This window comes from Apodemus sylvaticus, chromosome 3 (assembly GCF_947179515.1).
Source record: "Apodemus sylvaticus chromosome 3, mApoSyl1.1, whole genome shotgun sequence".
Lineage (NCBI taxonomy): Eukaryota > Metazoa > Chordata > Mammalia > Rodentia > Muridae > Apodemus > Apodemus sylvaticus.
In genome coordinates this window covers 66,684,084-66,702,856 of record NC_067474.1, presented here as the reverse complement: position 1 = coordinate 66,702,856, position 18,773 = coordinate 66,684,084, and the positions used below count along the sequence as shown (strand labels likewise).

General features: G+C 47.2%; 1 protein-coding gene across 2 annotated transcripts in view; it reads left to right on the top strand.

The window, feature by feature from the left end:
- Positions 1-18,773, top strand: part of Abca1 (ATP binding cassette subfamily A member 1) — a 123,147-nt gene that overhangs the window by 27,837 nt on the left and 76,537 nt on the right. For both annotated transcript variants that reach the window (XM_052176495.1, XM_052176496.1), the window contains exons 3-5: positions 190-283; positions 4,128-4,269; positions 5,316-5,434. In XM_052176495.1, the coding sequence (XP_052032455.1) occupies positions 190-283; positions 4,128-4,269; positions 5,316-5,434 (355 nt within the window). The remainder of the gene's footprint in view (positions 1-189; positions 284-4,127; positions 4,270-5,315; positions 5,435-18,773) is intronic.

Below are 18,773 nucleotides of genomic sequence, written 5' to 3'. Positions count from 1 at the left end.
AGTTTGGAGAGTGAAGGAGGTCAGAAGTGCTAGAAGTCAGTCAACTGCTGAATTTCTCTGTGGGTTTCTCAGAGCCCAGTAGCAATTGGTTACCATGTTCCTTTAAAATTTGTTACCATGTTATCTTTTAAAATTTGTTACCATGTTATCTTTTAAAATTCACGCTATTGTGTCTTATTTTCTGTTCAGTGTCAGCTGTTACTGGAAGTGGCCTGGCCTCTCTTTATCTTCCTGATCCTGATCTCTGTCCGCCTGAGCTACCCACCCTACGAACAGCATGAGTGTGAGTATCTGTGGACCACGCCTGAGACCAGTGATGGCCGGCGAAATGCAGAGTGAATATGCTCTCAACTGAACCTTTTCAAAGATGCTGTCTTCAGGAAAACACCACAAATAGCTTGGATGGAAAATATGGCCTTTTGTTTGGTTAGGGCATGAACTCTGGAGGTATTGTAGTCCCAGTTAAATGAAGAAGACAGTAATGATAATAATTGTAACCATTTTTAATGTTAATAAAATAGCCTTAGAGTCAGAAAGTGATGGTTAAAAATTGCCCTACAGTAATGTTTCAAATGCCAGTGTCTGGTTCCCCTTTGTGGCCTTTTTACTTGCATTGTCTTTTAATCCCATGGTTGAAAATCACGGAACAGGTATCGGAACACATACTTTCTAAAGAAAGTATGCATGTATGTCTGCGTGGGGGTGTATGCACATGAGTAGGTACCCAAGAAGACCAGAGGTGTCAGAGCCCCCGGAGGTGGAATTACAGGTAGTTGTGAGCTATCTGATGTGAGTTCTGGGGACCCAGCTCAGGTCCTCTGCAAGAGCACTGTGTGGGCTTAACCACTGAGCCACCTGCCCAGCTCTGAGAGCATATGCAGCCTTTGTGTAGAGCATCTCGGTTTGACTGCTGTAACATTTCATTTTGTTCTCGACAGTCTTGTATAGTAACTTTTATTATCACTTGTTTTAATTTCCTGGTAGCTAAATTGGGGCTCACTTGCCTATACTGACTTGCCCAAACTTACATATCTAATAGAGGTGGAAGAAAGTTTGGGCCGCCCACCTCTCTCACTCATGTGTTTTGAAGGCAGTCTTGAGAGTGAACACTGAAGTACAGTAGTGGCTGGAAACAGACAGCTACATGGTTTAACTCCTGGCTTCTTCCGCATTCTCTACTTGCTCTCGGTGACACATGGTGACACATGGTGTGTCACCGTGAGCAAGTGATTTTAGCTTCTCTATAAAAGAGAGCAGCAAAACCCACTTTGCACCGTTGTTGCCACAATGACCATTTTACAGTCTGGCTGTGCTCCTTGGATGGATGTAGCAACCGTTTGGAAAGGCCCAAAGAATTAGCATTTGTGTAGGAGTTTTTGCTGGGACCAAAACTTTCTGTCCCACACAGTTTTCTTCCCACTCACCAGCTCCAACAGGCCCACGGGCTTAGAGGATTGTATTCTTCCAAGACAGCACTGAGGCCAGTTACCTTTTGATTACGTTTCTTGGTCACCTTCCCATCTCTTACACAGCATGTAATGGCATGCTAATAGACAGCCTCTATATTTAAGTTACTCTCAGATGCCTCAGATACATTCTCTTGGACATGACTTTCTGATTTGGTCAGTTAGAACAGCAGAGCAGAAAGCTAAGGTGATGTTGCTGATATATGCCTCTACTCTGGGAAGAAAGAACTAGTGTGAAATTCTTCTCTGTAAATCTTTGTAGTTCAGGTCAGAGTCCTCAAGGTCCTCATGAGTCCTCTGACTCTTTGATGTTTATTACATTCTTTGACTGGCGTCCTGGACACCCAGTGTCTAACCATCCTTCATGCTGTTTCTATTTGCCCATAGGATGGGGTGCAGCATCCAAGGAAGGGTCTTTGCTTGCCAAGTGGAAGGAAAGGTTGAAATGTCTTTACCACCTCTGCCTTTGACCTACACTCTCCTGTCCTTAGGGCTAGTATCTCTGCAGTTTGAAAGAGGAGAATCCTGTGGTCCTTGGTGTACTTGGTTGGGTTATATAAATCTCCACTGAATGGCGAGTAGCAGTCCATTCAGCAAAGGGCCTTGTTTGGTTTTCCTTGAACTGTTAACACGAAGATAAAGAGATTAGCTGAGTAAACATTCACCAGGCCAGAGTCCCTACAGACACTGCCCATGGGGACCAGGGCTTGTCATACTCTTCCATGTTGCCTCTGGTTGGCATAGGGATAGAAGTTTTAAAAGAGTGAAAGGTTTCCAGTACTCATATATAAAATGAGGTGCATCTCAGCTGTTGGTTTAGTTTCGGGGAGTCTCTATTAGCATATTTACTTGAAAACAAAAGAATGAAGAGAAACTATCTTTAAAGGAAGGTGGGAGTTTGAGATGGAAAGAGCGTTCTGTTTCCTATGGACAGGGGGAGCACACTACACAATACCACACTATACTGTGGCACACTACACAATACCACACTACACAATGGCACACTGCACAATACCACACTACACAATAGTACACCATACAATGCCACAGTACACAATAACACACTTCACAATGGTACTACCCAATAGTACACTACACAATACCACAGTACATAATGGTACACTATACAGTGCCACACTACTCAATGGCACACTATACAATGCCACACTACACAAGGTCGACCTACACCATGCCATACTACACGATGCCTTAGAAGTTCTAATTGGTCGATTCATGAGTATTTACCTTGTGCTGGGCCCTCTGTGCTCAGCCTTCTAAGCCAGCCTGGGCTACAGAGTGAAACTTTGTCTCATAAAAATACAAATAGAGCCACAAGCTGCTTTAGTGCAAAGAGTTCATGTAACAGCACTCGCATGGCAGTCAGCATTTTACAGGCGAGAAAACAAGGCTCTGGAGGTTGGCTTGGAGATTGGCTCCACTGGGCTGTGCCTGTGGCAGGGACAGAGGTGTCAGTCTCCATTGGGTTGTCTCCAAACTCTGTGAGGACACCAGCAAGTCAGTACCTGGAGCCATGGTTCTTAATGCTTGCCGGATCTTCAGATAACACTGAGCACACGATGAGAGCCTAAGCCAATTCCTTTTTGCCTCAACATGAACAGGGCCCTGGGATGACAACCCCTGACACAGTGCACATTTATCTTGATTCCTGTAGGCAATATTTGTAGATCCTTGCTACAAACCTACCTATGCTTTTGAAGGCTCTGACCTCACCCAGACATGCCAGTCAGTGTTTTTAAGAAACTATTCAATGTAGGGAAAGGGGTGAGCAGTGGCCTGGGGGAGGGGGGCCTCATTTTATCAATGAGTGAGAAAGGAACAGGAAACCTGAGATAGTTTGGCGGTTGACTTCTTTGGAGGTACTTGTTGGTGACCCTTTGGGCTGTTGGAGAAAGTGAAACTGACAGATATTTGCCAGAGGAAGGAAGGTACAGGAGGAACCTGTGAAGAGGGAGGTGATGCGGAAGGCTACAGCTGGAAGGGAGAGGCATGGGCTGGGATCCTGGAGATGAAGTGTTTACCCCCAGCCGTGTGCATCTCTGAGTTCTTCATCAGCTGCAGCGTGGGGGAGCTGCATTACGTCACTGCCCAGGTCCTTCTTGTGTCTCTCAGAGATGAGCTCGTGGTAGGGATTGAGCAAATAGGGGCCCAGCATTTCCTGCTTGCCGAGTACTTGGTGTCTGTGGTCTGATAGACCCCATTTATTACATTCCCGAGGTTAGTATCATGAATCCCCATCTATAGATGATGCCACACAGAACCATAGCCACCTATACTTGATGTCAGATTCCCAGCTGTTTCAGAGGAAGCAGGTCTTCTAGGACATGGTGAGGGGCTGGAGAGATGGCTCAGCAGTTAAGAGCACTGGCTGCATGATCTTCCAGAGGACCTGAGTTCAGTTCCCAGCATCCACAAAGTGGCTCACAACTGTCTGTGACTTCAGTTCCAGGGCAGTCACAGACCTCTTTTGGCCTCCATGGATACCAGGCATGCACAAGATGCACATCTATGTATCAGGCAGAACACTCATAAAATTAACTTTAATAAATAGAGAACATGAGACAGACTGATGTGAGAGGCTTGTGTCACAATCACATCAAAGGTCTGATGGTTTTTTCTGTGTTTTCTTCTCGATTTCAACAGGCCACTTTCCGAATAAAGCCATGCCATCTGCAGGAACCCTCCCCTGGGTACAGGGGATTATCTGTAATGCCAATAACCCCTGCTTCCGTTATCCGACTCCAGGCGAGGCTCCCGGTGTTGTTGGAAACTTTAACAAGTCCATGTAAGTACCAGATCAGGTTTTCTGTCCCAAACTTGCCAGTTAATACTTATCCTTTCCTTCTTGGGGAGGTTTGCATGAGAAGTCTGCAGAATGAATGGAGGGGGAATTGCCACCAGACTGTGGGATTTAAGAGTCACTGTGATTATATGATCAAAAGCTGTCTACTCAGAGTCAAAGCCTCTGGAAGACCCAGCGAGCTCCATCCGATCTACTCAGACCGTCTACTGTGGCTTCTGAAGTGGCCACTTCTAGGATCCAGGGCCATTGCGCAGGAAGTGTCTGAGTTCTCCAGCAGCTCAGAGCCCAGGGCAGGAGCGTCCTGCCCTCTGCTCTCAGGTCATTGCTCTGACCCCTGCAGTGACTGCAGTGTCATTGCTGTTGACAGGTCTTTCTGCCCCTGAGTGCGAGCTGCCTGAGAGAATGATGGTGCTTTCTTAGTGTCTGTGTTCCTGGCTCCTGGCTCAGATGCTGGGATGCTAAATATAAGATGCATCTTCCGGATGAGACGCTGAAGATCCCTGAGATGTGCAGAGTCACAGAGTTAAGAGTGGACCAGGGACTGTAGGATGTGCTGCCGGCTGGAGATGCTGCCGCGGTTGGGACAGTCAGGGCCACATTGCACAACAAAAATATTAAAACATATCAAACTATTAGTATGAAGATGCATATGATCAAGGCCAAGTTCATTACTGCATGTGCATTCCTATTCTATATGTTTCTGATGCATGTTTTTAATAAATGAACTTGTTTTATGAATCATTAAGCATGTCTTTGAATATAGGCATCAGGCTTATTACAGCCAATAGCCTTGTGTGTGTGTGTGTGTGTGTGTGTGTACATGCCACCTCCCCTCCCTCCCCCCCCTGCACGCTTGAGCACACACACACACACACACACACACACACATGCTCGCTCTTACTGGTTTGTGCGTCTACTTCCGAGCTCACCCTGGAGGATGGAGTGATGACTAGGTTGTAGGGGAGGCCAGGCTGGGGAGGGACAGCTGGCCTAACCTAGGCCGTTTCTACTTCTTGTTCTCTTTACAGTGTGTCTCGCTTGTTCTCAGACGCTCAGAGGCTTCTTTTGTACAGCCACAAAGACACCAGCATTAAGGACATGCACAAGGTCCTGAGAACATTACGGCAGATCAAGCATCCCAACTCAAGTAAGCAAAACCCTTCCACTCATGCGTCCGGAGTGGACATTTCCCTGCCCGTGTGGTTTAGGGCTCGCACTCTAGCTTGTCCCTGAGTGTGTTTCTTCGTCAGTGGCTGGATGATGGGTCTCCTCTGTAGGAAGTGTTGGAAGCAAAGCTAGAGAGGTTACCCCAGACAGTGACTGGGGATGCAGACCCCAGCCGGAGTGGACAGGCTTGCTTTGCCATTAAGGCCAGCTGGAGCAGAAGTTGCTGCCGAGGGCTTTTTTGAGCTGCTCGTAGGATTTCCACGGATAGACAGATTTATAGATGAGATGCTTCTGTGCATATGAGAGCAGTTAGAATTTTAACTTGATATGGATAAATAAAAGTTAGGCACTTTATTTGTAAAAAGAAACTCATTCTTCTTCCTTGGAACTAGCCATTTGGATAAACTGGACAGGCATTTGAATTCTGATCTTGAAACAGGAAAATTTTTACCTCAGATTTGCTAAGTAGCTAGGCAGTTAGTTCCTGGCGTGCCACTGAGGAAGTGTCTGGGGAACATATAATTTGCTGACCGAGACTTTGGCTGCAGAGATTGCAGCAGTCCCCTGGGCAGTAGCCTGACAGGGGGAGGGGTGTGGCGGGGAAGTGTTTGATATTCACTGGTACAGGCAAGATCAGTACGCAGAGTGGTGATCGAGAAGTGATCAACCAGCCTTCAGAACGTGCTGCTGTTCAGGTTACGCCAGTGGTGAAGTACTCCTCTTGTTATGGGCCAACAGTGGCCACTGATCCAGAAAAGTCTTTTTACCCAGTCTGACATTTAAGGAGGGAATGGACTGGTTGGTCTAGCCTTTGCTGAACAGCCTCACTCCCAGTTTGTGAGCGAAGAAATGGTGTAAAGTGCTAGTGTTTATGTGGCTAGGTGAGAACTTGCTTTGCTTGGGCGGGAGAAGAGGCATTTCAGGGGACCGGAGAGGTGAGAAATAACCAGCGCTTGGTGCTTTCCCGAAGGACCCAAGTTCAGTTCCCAGCACCCACCTGGGGTGACTCACAACAGCCTGCAACTCCAGTTCCAGGGAGTCTGGCATCCTCTTCTGGCTTCCAAGGGTGCTGCACTCACATACGTAAGCCTCTCTCTCTCTCTCTCTCTCTCTCTCACACACACACACACACACACACACACACATTTTAATAAGAGACATTGCAGTGGTAGACTCCATGACAGATGAGTTGTGGCTTCAGTACAGAGGTGTGGCCATGCTCTGGTCCCCGGACTTCGAAGCTGGACTGTTGCTGGTTGTGTGACCAGATTGTCTGGTGCTGTTTCCTTACCTGGAGGACTCTGGTCAAAGCCAGGCTTTTCTGTCATGGAAGGTCCCTATTAGGTTGTCATGCAGAAGAACTGAGTTATTTCTTCTACAGCCAGGAACAGGGTATCACAAACACGTGACTTTGTGAATAAATTACCTGGTCCCTTAGGAGTTATCTCTTCCTATTGAAAATGGTTACAGTTAAGAAACCCAACTGGGGTTAAAACAGTATCTGACACCTAAGTAACATTTAATAAATATGATCCATGATAATTTTCTAAAAGATTCCTTTTTGATTTATCTATTTTGTTTTGTTTTTTTTGGATTTGGTTTTTTTGAGACAGGGTTTCTCTGTATAGCCCTGGCTGTCCTGGAACTCACTCTGTAGACCAGGCTGGCCTCGAACACAGAAATCCACCTGCCTCTGCCTCCCAGAGTGCTGGGATTACAGGCGTGCGCCACCACCGCCCGGCCATCTAATTTGTTTTGTGTGTATGAATGTTTTGCCTGCACGTTTGTGCATACAGTATGTTTGTTCCTCGTGTGCGTGAGGCCAGAAGAGGGCATCAGAATCCCTGGAACTGGAGTTCGAGGTCGTGGGGAATTGCCACGTAGGTGTTGGGAATAGAATCTGGGCCCTCTCTAAGAGCATCCAGTGCTGCCCATAGCCTAGATAGGATTATTTTCAAGCCTAGATATCTCAGACAAAACATTCAATGTTTCTGAGACCTAATATCCTGAATTAATTATAATAATATTATATTATTACATACAGTATAATGAGATATTATTATATCATTAACATGATAATTCCTAAGGTGCAAAGTACGACATGGGGTTGGCACATAGTAGATGCTTTATTAACAGAAGCCACTGCTATCTTCATAACTTTGCTTCATTTCTGACCATCTGACCTTGTTGTGTAATTTGTGGGGCTGACAAAATAGACCGGTGAAATTTCCAGTTCTTCGTGGAGGCTGCCTTAGAGAGCAGGGTGCTTTTAACTGCTCTGAGCAGCTGGAGTTGTGAAGTAGGATGGAGGAAAGAAATGTCAGGGTGTGCCCAGCTCTGCAGAAGGGAGCCCTCTCTCAGTTTCAGGGTCCCCTTTGCTCTGCAGCTAGTTCTGTTCAGTTTCAGCTTGCTTTTCTGTCCTGCCTAGTAACCACTGGGCTGCATCTCCAGGCCCAGCTGCTCTTCTAATTTCTATCATTTTTCTTTGTTTATCTTGCCACAGTTGCGGAGGAAGCAGGAGAAAAAATGCTGCCTCCTTCTCTAGGAAGTGGCAACCTTAGGCTGATTTTGAACAACATTCCATAAGTCTGACTTGGAGGCTGGAGGTGTCATTGTCATTGTTGATCCCTGTACCATCCTCCCATGAGGTAGCTCATGTTGGGGGTCGATAGCCCAAACTGTCAGGCAGGTAGTGTTTGCCACCACCTTCTAGTCTAATCCCATGTCTGTCAAAAATCCAGGATTAATTTTTGTGACTGTTTCTGGAGTCTTTTCCTTTTTCCTGTCTAAATGTCCCCCTCTCCTCTTGCGCAATGCTTTCCCTCCTAACTCCTGCCTCTCGGTGTGTTTAGGTCAGCCAGAAGTTTACCAGAAATTACAAAAGCATTCTAGCAGAGAGGAAAAAAGGGACTTTTGCCTGTCTGCGTGCTGTATTTCTGTTCACACATTTGAGATTGCAGGGGCTTCTGACGTTCCTGTCATCCTGTTGACTCATAGCTCATGTGTAACCAACTCAAACTGCAGATCTTGTGACTACGCAGAACTTCAAGTGACTTCTTCTCTTTTCCATAAGTGTACCGCTGGCTCTTTGAGCTAAGCGAACTTTATCTGTCTCTTCTAACTTATATCATTAAATCCCCTCTACCATCTTAGCCCACTTCAGCCCATCCAGATTCTGATTCTGCTGTGAGTCTTCAGCTGCTACGTGTTGCTTCCCGTCACCGAGGGGTTCAGTGATTGACGTTCTTGCTACTCCAGATGTTGATTACCATGTGAACAAAGTTTGAGACTGGTATTAGCTACCCACTCTTTTGGATGTTTCTTAGAAAGCTACTTGCCTATGTGGTCATGGCTGGAACCTCTGGGTCCTGCTTTGAGTCCCATTTGGAGAAGTCATCTTGCTCTTTACCTCACCCAATGCTGTTGGACGGGCCACAGGAACTTGGTAGACACAGGAATCTACCCAAACACTCCCGTATTAGCTCAAGGTTTCCCGGGCTACAGCATTGCTTTGTTCAGAAACTGTTTAGTCTGTGTGTGTAGATTCATGCACTGACTGCTTGAGTTAATCAGGCATGTGCCAACCGTGTTCTCCCGGGTGCTGAGACGAGGGGTGAGGGGTTCTTCCTAGAGGGAATCTGATACTGAAAGTGGAGTCACCTCCAAGTTCAGTTTATACTGTCATGGGAGTGACATCCTAGGAATGAAGCACTGCTCATCCTGGCTTCCCAATTCAAGTTTCTAGAAAGACCCATATCGTACTGTTTCAGTAATAGTCCAGCTTCAAAGATTAAGTCATGGATAATAACTCCACTCTTTACAATTGAATCATCCTGAGGGGACAGTCAAGGGTGAAGCCTTACACATGTGTCTCACCCAGTTTTCATGTCGCTGGAACTTTTTTGGTCTCTTGATTGGTTTTTATTTTTCCCCTCTAAGCCTGAGTGTTACTGATAGGTTGAGTGGCGGCTAAGCCAGTTTGGGGAGTTAGTGTAAGAAAGCATCTCCCCTTTTCCTACCACACTCACAGCTCAAAGGCAGTGAGTGCAAGCATCGGCTAAATTCTCAGATACTGCAGAAAAGGTGACATGTCTAGACTGTGGCCCTGTGACATATAAACTTCCAAGGCTGGGACTTTGAGTTTTGCGTGATATAGGAGGTGATTTCTGACAGGATACAAATGACAACGTTTAACTCTGACTCACATCCGAATGTGTCTTATTGCTTAAATGGATATTGAGAAGGAAGAGATGAAGTTAAAGAAAGTATTGTTGTTTCATGTGGCTGTGGTGAAATTCTGGAGAGTAGCTGGTCAGTGGCTGAGGGTTGGCAAACACTGGTGTAGGAGAGACTTGAAGCTGTGTCAAGACTGATTTGGCAACAAACAGATTTAGGTTCTTCCTCTCATTAACTGTGACCTTTGGTGAACTCTTGATTCCTCCTGGCCCTCTGCTTATAAGAAATTTGGACAGGAACTACCTAGTGGGTCATTAAGCATTCAGTGAGGTGCTTCCTATGGTTTCCAGCAGTAAGCATGAACACGTGGGTGACACACAGTAAGTCATAAATACAGTGCTCACCTCATGTTCCTGGGTGTTTGGCCTTTGACAAGTTGTTCATGTTTTTCTGGGCCTTAGGTTTCACTGTCTAACTTCTGAGATCCAGTTAAGCGACTTGATGGTGCTTCGTCTTTAGAGTCTGGTTTGGTCCTTGGGTGGGGACACCTGTGATACAGTGGTGGTTTGTGTTACCCATGAGGCCATACGTGTAGCCTGTTTAGGGCATGAAGAGGCCATGATGGTGGTTGTGCTCTGAGCAGCAGCATGGTAGTTGTGTGTGGTAACCCTGAGAGCATCTTTAGAGAATGCAGTGAAGGCAAGTCTAATACCTGCCCTTTCTCCTCAGGTAATATTGTCAAGTGAAAGCTCTGGGCAGCAGCAGAGCAAGTGCAGGTCACTGCAGAAGCACTTCCCTGTGTAGACCAGGCCCTAAAGGCTCCAAATTCACACTAAGTCAGTCTCAAGTCTCCTTCACAAAACTTACCTCCCGCAATTTCACTGGATATGCTAACCTGAGTTCAGAGGAATAACATGTTCTGCAAAGGTCGATCGATAGTCCCTCTCTGGCCCTCTTTGAGGGCCCCTGAGTTGCGTTTACTCACCGGTATGTCTTTTTAAAATCTGAAAAGGTTAGGTTCTTTTTTAAACAATTGTTCTTAAAGACAGCAAGCACTGCATGAATTCCTGGCATGAGGGCTGTGTGTGTGTGTGTGTGTGTGTGTTGGGTGTTCCTGTCCACTAGGGAGGGCCACGCCCACCTCCACAGCCTCCTCTCTGTCCCTGTCTTTCGGCTTAGCACATCCCTCTGCTTCTCGGGGCCCAGGTGTTGGTGACTCTGGCCTTTTCTCCAGGGACAGGGAGAGGAGGATCCTCAAAGCAGTCCTTCTCAGTGGCTTGTCCTTCTCAGTGGCTTGCCGCCCACAGCCGGAGAACATGGTGACTGGCCTTTGCTGTTGGCTCTGCCCTCACTGCTTCTTAGCGATGAGCGATGAGCGGTGAGCATGCTCGGGGCTGCTCCCTGCTGAGCTTGTCTGCTCGGGATCTGCCTTCTCCAGTGTCTGCTCATTGTCCCATCCACCGTGGGTGCAAGATGCTGTGTCTTCAGGGCTTTCTACTGGGCGTGAAGTTGGGAAGTGCTGGTTTATACTGGGGCTGAGGATTCTGGCTTCTCCAGGGTGGAACATCCTCACAGTCTAAGACATTCTCTCCCTCTCCTTCTCCTCTGCCCTCTTCCTCTCCCTTTCCCCTTCCTTCACCCCCTTCTCTCTCTCTGTCTCTCTGTCTCTGTCTCTGTCTCTGTCTTTGTCTCTCTCTCTCTCACACACACCCCACAGACAGACAGACACACACACCCCACAGACAGACAGACAGACAGATACACACACACACACACACACACACATCCCACATCTTAACAATTAGCTAAGCCTTTGTCCAGTGAGTCCCCCAGGGGCTCCTGGAGGCTCACCATTACTTAATGCTGATCTAGGGACAAGCCTTCTGTTTGGTTTGTGTGGGTCCTGTAGAAGTTCTGCATTCTTTACAGCTGTGGCATGACCCGAGCGGTGTGGCTAGGGCTATCGGTTCTGTGGTGTGGCTGGATGCCAGATAGCTGGTCTCTTGTATGCCTGGGAGCCTAGGAGAGCCTGGCTCCTAGCTCTTAGCTCTCTAGGTGTCTGGCTCTGTCCCAAGTGACATCCGCACTGGGATGCTTTAGGTACGGAAGTCCAGAAGGTTCTTTGGGGACACAGAAGACTGTTTTCTGGTCCTTTGTGTTTGGGTAAGGAAAGGCAGCTGGGGCACCTGAGGGAAGGCCTTGGAGCTGTCCCCGTGTGTGCATGAGCTCCACAGCCCATGGGGGTGGCACTCTCCATGACAGCTGTGCGCTTTCACGTCGGGCACTGTCCACCGCGCGGTGTTGTCTGCTGCTGCCTATGTCCTCTTTGGCTTCTACCAGTGCAGACTGCGGTGACGGTTCACAGCCCCTCCCCCTGCCCCATCTCTGCTTCAGTGGCTTTTCAGATGTTTTCTCTCCAGGATGCAGAAGCCCTGAAGCTCCTGAAGAACCAGGGTGAATCTTGGGCCCTGGACTGGATTGGTCCACAGGCTGTTGAGGCTGAGACTGGAGGAGATCCAGGGCGGTGCTGGGCATGCGTCTGCTTGTCTCTGTCTCTTTAGCCAGTTGTCATGTTGAGGCAGTGGTGTGGCTGCCATTGTCACATATTCAAAATACAAAGCTGGTTGTGTTTGGCCTTTGCATTGTGACTCGGACCCGGGTACCTGAGAGTTTCCACCTGCAAGTCGTGCGGGTTTTCAATGAGGAAAAATGACCGTGCCGTTTTGCCTGCCTGTTGGGTCTTTGATTCTGCAGTAATCTTGGCAAGTCACAAAGACATGAGCTCCAGGAGGCAGGGCGGTTGTGAATAGGAAGGAACTTGGCTGAGGCAGGGATTCGAGAACAGGTGTTGATGAACAATGAACAACTTTTAAATATCCCCTGAACTGGACAGTCAGAATGGCTGGGTTTGAGTCCTGCTTCTGTAGTTGATCAGTTGTCCCCATGCCTAACCATGTAACACTCCTTTGCTTCACTTTCCTCAAGAGGTGATAATACTAGCACCTCCTCAGGGATGGGACAGCAATGCAACGAGCCAATAGGAACAAGGCCTTCCCATACCCACCTCATACCCAGTCAGTGTCAGATCTCTTCCTTCCTTCGCCATGTTTGCACAGTTATAGGAGGTAGGCATTTCTCTTTGTGCACATGAAATTCAGAGAGGTAAAGTACCTGGCCTGAGAACCCACAGTTGACAACAGATGGCAAGACTAGACTTTCAGTCTTTCATACTTTGTCGCTGTTACGTCCTAGAGAGAGCTGCCCTTGACACCTGCGAGGTCCCCGCGCACATACAGACAGTCTGGGATGAGGAAGGATGAGAGTCTGACAGCTTCCCTTCCCTTCCAGGCTTCATGTCCAGGCTTCCTATGTAGCAGGGGCCAGGGGGCTTCCCCCCCAGGCCTATCTTTAAAGACCATCTCGAGACTCACAGCTACTTCTCCTTTTTGCCTGAAATTCTGCCCTTTGTTTCATTGGGGCAGTTGCTTCAGTTGGGTTGACAGCCAGGAACGTCTGGTCTTCTGTCCTCGTACCTGACACCCATGTGTCATCTTATTGTGACATCTGATGACTCGTGTCAGCGCGTCATCAAAATTGAAAGCCTGTAAAATCTTTGGGTGATTGTAATTCATGTCCTGTGTGTGCTTGTCAAAAGTTTTCGCTTGAGATTTTAGGGTTTTATTGTTTGAAACCTTTCTACCTCCATGAGTATTTCCCCAGACCTGTCAAAGCCAGGCTGTGCCCCAGAGCCTGGGCTGTTGGTTGCCATCCAGGGCAGAGGCCTGGCTTCAGCAGAGCAGTAGTCAGGGGACTCAGAGCTCCAGTGTACTGATGAAATATTGCTTGAGCTAAATCAAACCAAAGGTCAACTTTACCCAGACAAGCATGGAAAACACAATTGCATTCAATTACAGAAAGCCATGCTACACTGTAATATCAGGTTGCTTTTCAAAAAGCTTGATTTGTGACCATCAGACAACAGTGTCACATGTCTCCTGCCTTTCCTCTATGAGATTCGTTTACCCTGTGGGTGGCAGAGAGCAGCTTGGGCGTAGAGTTTGGTTCTCCTTGAAAGCTTTGTGCTTCAAGCCCACCCACCTCAGTGGCACACAAGTACCAAAAGACAGTGTTCAGACTCTGCAGACAAGGTTAGGCAGGGTAACGATGACATTTTACATTAAAAGATATTCCCCCAATAGTATATATTCAGTGCACATCGTTTCATGTCATATAAGGATGTTGTTACATATGTGTGCTCTATATGTTTGGTCTGTGTCATATAAGGGTGTATTCATATAAATAAGTATTTCATGTTTGGTCCCATGTCATATATACTCAACATAGGTATGTATGCATTATAGGTTTGGTTCTGTGTCATGTAAGGCCATACTTACATAGGTATGTTCTACATGTTGAAGATGTTCCTCTCCTACCGTCTCCTCTCCTTTTGCTCAAACCTTCTCCGGCATTATTCCTTCTGTTTTCCTAGACAGTTTGCTTCTGCTTTCTGTTCTATGTATTTATGTAAAACCTAGGACCCACAAGTGGGAGAAAATCGTAGAATTTCTGTCTTTCCGAGACTAACTTAATTTGATTAGTAGGATTATCTCTGACTGTGTTTTATCTCAAAAAAGCCACTAGCTTTGTTCTCTGTGGCTGAAAACTATTCCACCCCTTTCTCTGTTGTTGGACACCTAGGTCGCTTCTCTAACTTAGCTGTTATGAAGAGAGCGTCGGTGAACATTGGTGCGCTTGTGTTTCTGAGTGGAATTTTATATTTTTAGTAGACTGCTGAATTTGGTCCTTTGAAGCAGCATTAGCAGATCAGTTACTATCCTCATTTTATTGATGAGAAGACTTGAGTCTGAGAAGGTTGTATTCATTGTTCAGTGCTATGGAGTTGTGACTTGGGTCCATGTCTGTGTGACTTGAAGTTCCACAACTTTCCACCTCACTATTTGCCCACGTGCCTCCCTTCAGGGTGGGGAAGCAGGGTTGACATCACCAGCTTTTGATCTTAGGGAGTAACACAATTCACTTAGTATGCTGATGGAGTGGAAAGACCTAGAGTTTGGTGGGTCAACATCTGCCTCAGGTTTGTTTTGTGACCTTGAGTCAGCTGCTCCCTTCCGATCTCTTTCCCGGTTTGGAAAAATGTGGATAACAGCCATACCTTTCTCGGAAGCTGGCTTTAGAGATTGTGGAAATTGATCTGTGTAATGTGTCTGAGGCTTTGTAAATATGAGTCGCATTTCCTGCCTCAAAGTGCCACCACGTCCTGCTAAGATTATTAATTTTAGACATCAGAAGAAATAAGGAGATGTGGACAGGATGCCTGGGAAGAGTCCCACCTCGGTACCTTACTTTCACGTTCGTCTTCCTTTCCTTCTCCTGTTCCCTGGTTGTCTGCCTCTGTGTCTCTGTTTGTCTCTGCGGCTCCGTGTCTCTGTTTCTATCTCTGTCTCTCTCTCTGCCCCTCCCCCCTCTTACTCAGGACACCAGAAATTGAGTTGCTGACAGGGGTCTCTACTCAGCTGTTTGGCTAACAGTTACCCAGCATGCTCTAGGGATCCCGCCCCCCCCACCCCCCTCATTTTTTTCCTGAACTCTTTCACCAGCTCCTGCTCCCTGGGTTTTCCCAAGTTCCCAGGAACTGATTTTAGTCCTTCATCTTGCTGTGTCTGGTCTCAGTCAGTCAGAGACAGAGTCATAGCTTAGAACTGGGTGGCTTAAACTCTCACCTCCCCTCAGGACACCTTCGCTTGGATTCAGTTTTTCCTGTGTCTAACTAGTCTCTTTCTATTTTTGTCCTTTCCTTCATTTCTCCTTGTACCTCAGAGCTTCCTCTCTGTGCTTTGCACCCCTGCAGTATTCACAAAAGGTTCTCTACAAAGTGTGTGTGTGTGTGTGTGTGTGTGTGGGTCTTTTGTTTATCAGCTGCCTTCTTGCTTTTCCTATTGGCTTCCTGATTCTTGTTTCTCCTTAGGTTCAGAACGCAGGGTTAGCACCTCAGTATTCCCTCTCATTTGACTCCAGCTGTCTCAGCCAGCCTGCATGTGTCCCCACCTGCTGGCCAGGGAGAGCCACAGCCTTCACTGGCTCCTCCTTACCATTCAGACTCTTGCTAGATGACCCCAGTTCCCATCCCAGGGGCTTCTAGCAGCCTCTCCTACTTCCTTCTTGATAGGAAGGCATGCTTATTTGTTTAATCCATTCTAGCTTCCATAAGAAAATTCCCAAGACTTAGTAATTTTACCCGATAGAAATTGATTCTAAGGAGCTGGGACATCCAAGGTCAGAGCTTGCAGCATCGATACCTGTTGTGGGCTAACCTGCCCTGGAGGGGAAGAGCTTTGACTCTAATCTGGTAGAAGAGACAGAAGAATGAGCTCACCCCTCAAGGTCTTTAAAAACAGATTTATATTGTTTGTTTATCTATCTCTGTGTGTATGCTTGTGTGTGTGTGTGGTGTGTGTGTGTGTGTCTTCAATCTTTTTGAAAAGTGCTTCCATGAAAACAAGACTGTCATCCAGCCCCCACCCCCCACCCCCAAGCCTTGGCTCATTTGACTGAACCAGGGCTAGGAGACCTCTACACACCCCTCTCCCCCACCTCTGCCCCACCCTGCCACCACCCAGGGGGTCCATTTCTGCAGGGCGTGCAGGCCAGGGCTGCTGGCAGGGCTTCTTTTCTCTACTTCTCCTTTTTCCGTTTGTCTCCTCCACCCACTTCTCAGGCTGCTGATGGCTGCGGTTCCTTTTGTATAGAGCACAAGACTGCAGAGAACTTGAAACTTAAGCTGGGGCTTGGAGAGGGCACTGACCGGGAGTAACCCCTGCGGCTGCCAGGGCTTTCCTCCGCTGCCTTCCTCTGTTGTTTCTCTGTCTCCCTCCTCTTCCCCTCCTCCCCCTTCTCCCACTCCTCTTCCTCCCCCTCCTCTTCCTCTTCTCCCCCTCCTCCTGTTCTCCCTCCCCCTCTTCTTCCCTCTCTTCCTCCCCCTCTCCCTCCTTCTCTTCCTCCTCTTCCTCTCCTGGGTTCCAGCAGGCAGGTGGGAGAGAAAGCAGGGAATGAACCCTTCTTGGCCAGGAAGACCCACCCCCCAGAGTTAAGGCTTCTCTTTAGCCTCTATCTGCATGTGGTGTGTTTCCTTAGCTTAACTGTAGAGGCTTGACCCAGATGAATAGCAAGAAACCCAGGATTGTGTCTCACTCTGTCCCAGCCCACAGATGCATCTCATCTGTTTGCTCCTTTTAGACGCCAGCCTTTTATTTTGTTTTCTCTTTCTCCTCCCCTTTGCCCTGCTTCACTGTGCCCAAAGCTCCAGGGACCTGGCAGGCGTGGCTGCCTCTCAGGCCAATCAGGAAGCTGGGTTGGGCAGATCAGATTCTTTGGTTCAGCAATGAGAGAACTCCTTTGGCCTTTCATTGAAGACAGCTTTCTGTCTTCCCTGATGTTCACATTCTGACTGTGACCACACCTTCTCATGTAAATACTTCCAGCTGGTCAGCTCTTGATCTTCAGTGAGCGAGTGTGTATGTGTACTCATTTTAGAGGGCAGGCATCAGTATTGAATTTAGGGTCTCTCACTGAACATGCGGCTCACTGATTTGGATACACCAACTGGCCAGCAAGCCTCGAGCCTTTGTCCGCCTCCGTCCGCCTCACTAGCACTGCGGGCATGTTCCTTGATTCATGACTTTTGACATTGATGTTGGGGGTGGGAACTCAGGTCCTTGCACTTGCGCAGTAGGTGTTTTATTGAGTGAGCCATCTTCCTAGCTCCGCTCTCTCGTTCACTTTCTTGATCAGTGCTTTCTACATCAACTTATCAGTGTTACTATTCCCATTTTCTTTTAAAAACATTATTACACTTTATTTTGTGGGAGGGGTGTGAAGGGACAGGACAATTTGTGGAAGTCATCCCATGTGGGTCTCATGGGGTTGGGGTGCCAGGTTTGGTGGCAGGTGCTGTCCTTGCTACATCTTCTTGTTAGCCCTAGAAGTCTGAGAAACTGAGGTCAAGAGAGAACAAAGGAGCCAAATGAAGTTCACAGTTACACAGATGGGAAGTCTTTGAGTTCAGCCTTTCTGATAGGAGTCTCTGGTGTTGGATCAATTGGGCCCTGTGTTCCTCTCAGAAACACGGAAAAGAGTTTTACAGAGAACATTTTCCCCAACCACACAATCCACAGATAATAAAACCCAGGTCCACGTCAACTCATTTGGTTAGTGTTTACTTGAGTGACTGTCTTTCCCACGAAGCATTCTCTGTCTTACCTAGAATGACTTGTCTGTTACCGCTCTATTCTCACAGTTGCCAGAAGATATGATCCTTTCATATAAAATTCTATAAAATGTTAGGTTTATTTATTTTTTCTTTTCCCTATGTCTCCATATTCCTTTTTCCTCTCTCTCCCTTCTTTTGCAGTACTGAGGATTGAATCCGGCGCTTCTACATGTTAGAAAAAATACTCTACCCTTGAGCAATGTCCCCACCTGTCTCCCCAACCCCATTTTTTGGTGAGACGAGTTGTTAAGTTGCTGCAACTGGCTTTGTACTGTAATCCTCCTGCCTCAGAGCCCCAGATAGCTGGAATATAACAGACCTGTGCTATTAGGCCTGACCTTTAATCATTTTTCCATGAAGTTCTGAATAGGCACTTGAGTGAGCTTTGACGTTTCCTTCACCTTGTAGCAGATGGAAATATAAAAGCAAAAATAGTTTTATCTTACCCAGGCAAATACATAATCCACACACAAATATGTGTGTTCACACATGTCCACGGACAGACACATCTTATGGGGCCACGAATTTGGCATCTCAGTGTTCTTAGCATCTCTCTTCTTATCTATTTTGAACACAGAAGCTCAGCTGATGAGGGAAGCTGTCTCTCAATAGGATCAGGTTAGAAGTTCTGTATTGAGCATGTCACTCAGCACAGCACTAGCCCCCTGGCTAGCATGTACAGTTCTCACCTAAGGCTCTCAGTCAGTGCAGAAAGGTGGATGCTCTTGTCATTTCCTTTGGGTTTGTTTGTTTACTAATTTCTTTCTGGTACTGGGAATGGAACTCAGAGCTTCATGCCTAGTGGGTAAATGCTCAAACCACTGAGACACACCCACAGCCTTTCTCTCACTAAGTT